The sequence below is a fragment of the Eimeria mitis genome, genomic scaffold, assembly GCF_000499745.2.
Source record: "Eimeria mitis Houghton genomic scaffold, Emh_scaff1524, whole genome shotgun sequence".
In the NCBI taxonomy this organism is placed as follows: domain Eukaryota; phylum Apicomplexa; class Conoidasida; order Eucoccidiorida; family Eimeriidae; genus Eimeria; species Eimeria mitis.
In genome coordinates this window covers 7,867-8,956 of record NW_013569638.1, presented here as the reverse complement: position 1 = coordinate 8,956, position 1,090 = coordinate 7,867, and the positions used below count along the sequence as shown (strand labels likewise).

The 1,090-nt window shown below is 51.6% G+C and overlaps 1 protein-coding gene across 1 annotated transcript in view; it reads left to right on the top strand.

Annotated features, from left to right (window-relative positions):
- The window catches only part of EMH_0038820 (uncharacterized protein), a gene marked incomplete at both ends in the record, with an annotated part of 2,274 nt that extends 1,390 nt beyond the window's left edge, over nucleotides 1–884 (top strand). The window contains 2 exons of the mRNA XM_013495329.1: nucleotides 7–441; nucleotides 591–884. Coding sequence (XP_013350783.1) covers nucleotides 7–441; nucleotides 591–884 — 729 coding nt within the window. The remainder of the gene's footprint in view (nucleotides 1–6; nucleotides 442–590) is intronic.
- Nucleotides 885–1,090: the final 206 nt, after the last annotated feature.

Sequence of the window (1,090 nt, the reverse complement as noted above, 5' to 3'; positions counted from 1 at the left end):
GAGCAGATACGAAAGGAACGGGACATTACGTCTGCAAACGCTACAAGCCAGAAGGCAAGAGAAGTGAGTAAAGAGCTGGAGGTATTGCTGGACGCCGTCGCCTTTCACATTAGCGGGATCCCCGACAGTGCGGAGGAAAACGAAACTATTATCAGCCCAGAGCAGCGGTTCATAATGAAAAAAGTAGCAACAAGGGCCAGCCAGGAAGCATCAGCTGCCGCTAAGAGAGCGGCAGACATCCTACGAGGGATACTGTCTCGGGGGGCTGCCCATCAAATGCAGAACCGTACAGACTGTATTAACCCTTCTATTATGAAAGAACTGCATCATTCACTGGAGCTGGTTGGACACAGGATACAGCTAGCCTGTAACCAGGCCCTCGGTGCAGCAGCAAGGGCAAAGCGAGAGAGTAGCGGCTCAACAAACCATATGAAGGAATTAGTGAGAGATGCTAGGAACGCTGCTATGGAGGTCGAAACTCTCTTGGGGGATGTGGAAAGACTGTGGTTTCAATCACAGCTTTTAGAGTCTCTAGAAGTTGACGTACAGCTAAGCGTCAGTGNGTGGAAAGACTGTGGTTTCAATCACAGCTTTTAGAGTCTCTAGAAGTTGACGTACAGCTAAGCGTCAGTGTGGCACGAAGAGCAGCAGCAGCAGCAAAGCGACTCCAGCAGCAGATGTGGGATTTTGACATGGCTTCTAGTAGAATAGGGCAGGTTGAAACTGTGCTGAAGCAAGTGGACGCCTTAGCGGGTTCGGCTAAGTTTCAGCCAGACCTGAAGGGCCTAGCATCGACAGCAGCAGCTCTGAAGGGAGCAGTAGTACAGCTCGTCACATTGGTTCAGTCGGCCCAGCAGAGCCAAACCGGAATTTTGATTCTCTGAAAAAGGCACCAGATAGAGCCTTTCCGTCTTCGAGGCTGGGCCAGTCCCCGACGTTCTCTGTCACGTCGACGCTGCACACCTGTCTCGCAGCCGTGACGTTATTTGCAGGCGGAGGCAGGGATAAAATACTGCAGTCTGATCGACGAGGGCAGGGACAGGGAAGGGTGTAGGAGTAGACAGAAAGGCAAAATATGTTCCCCATTTCT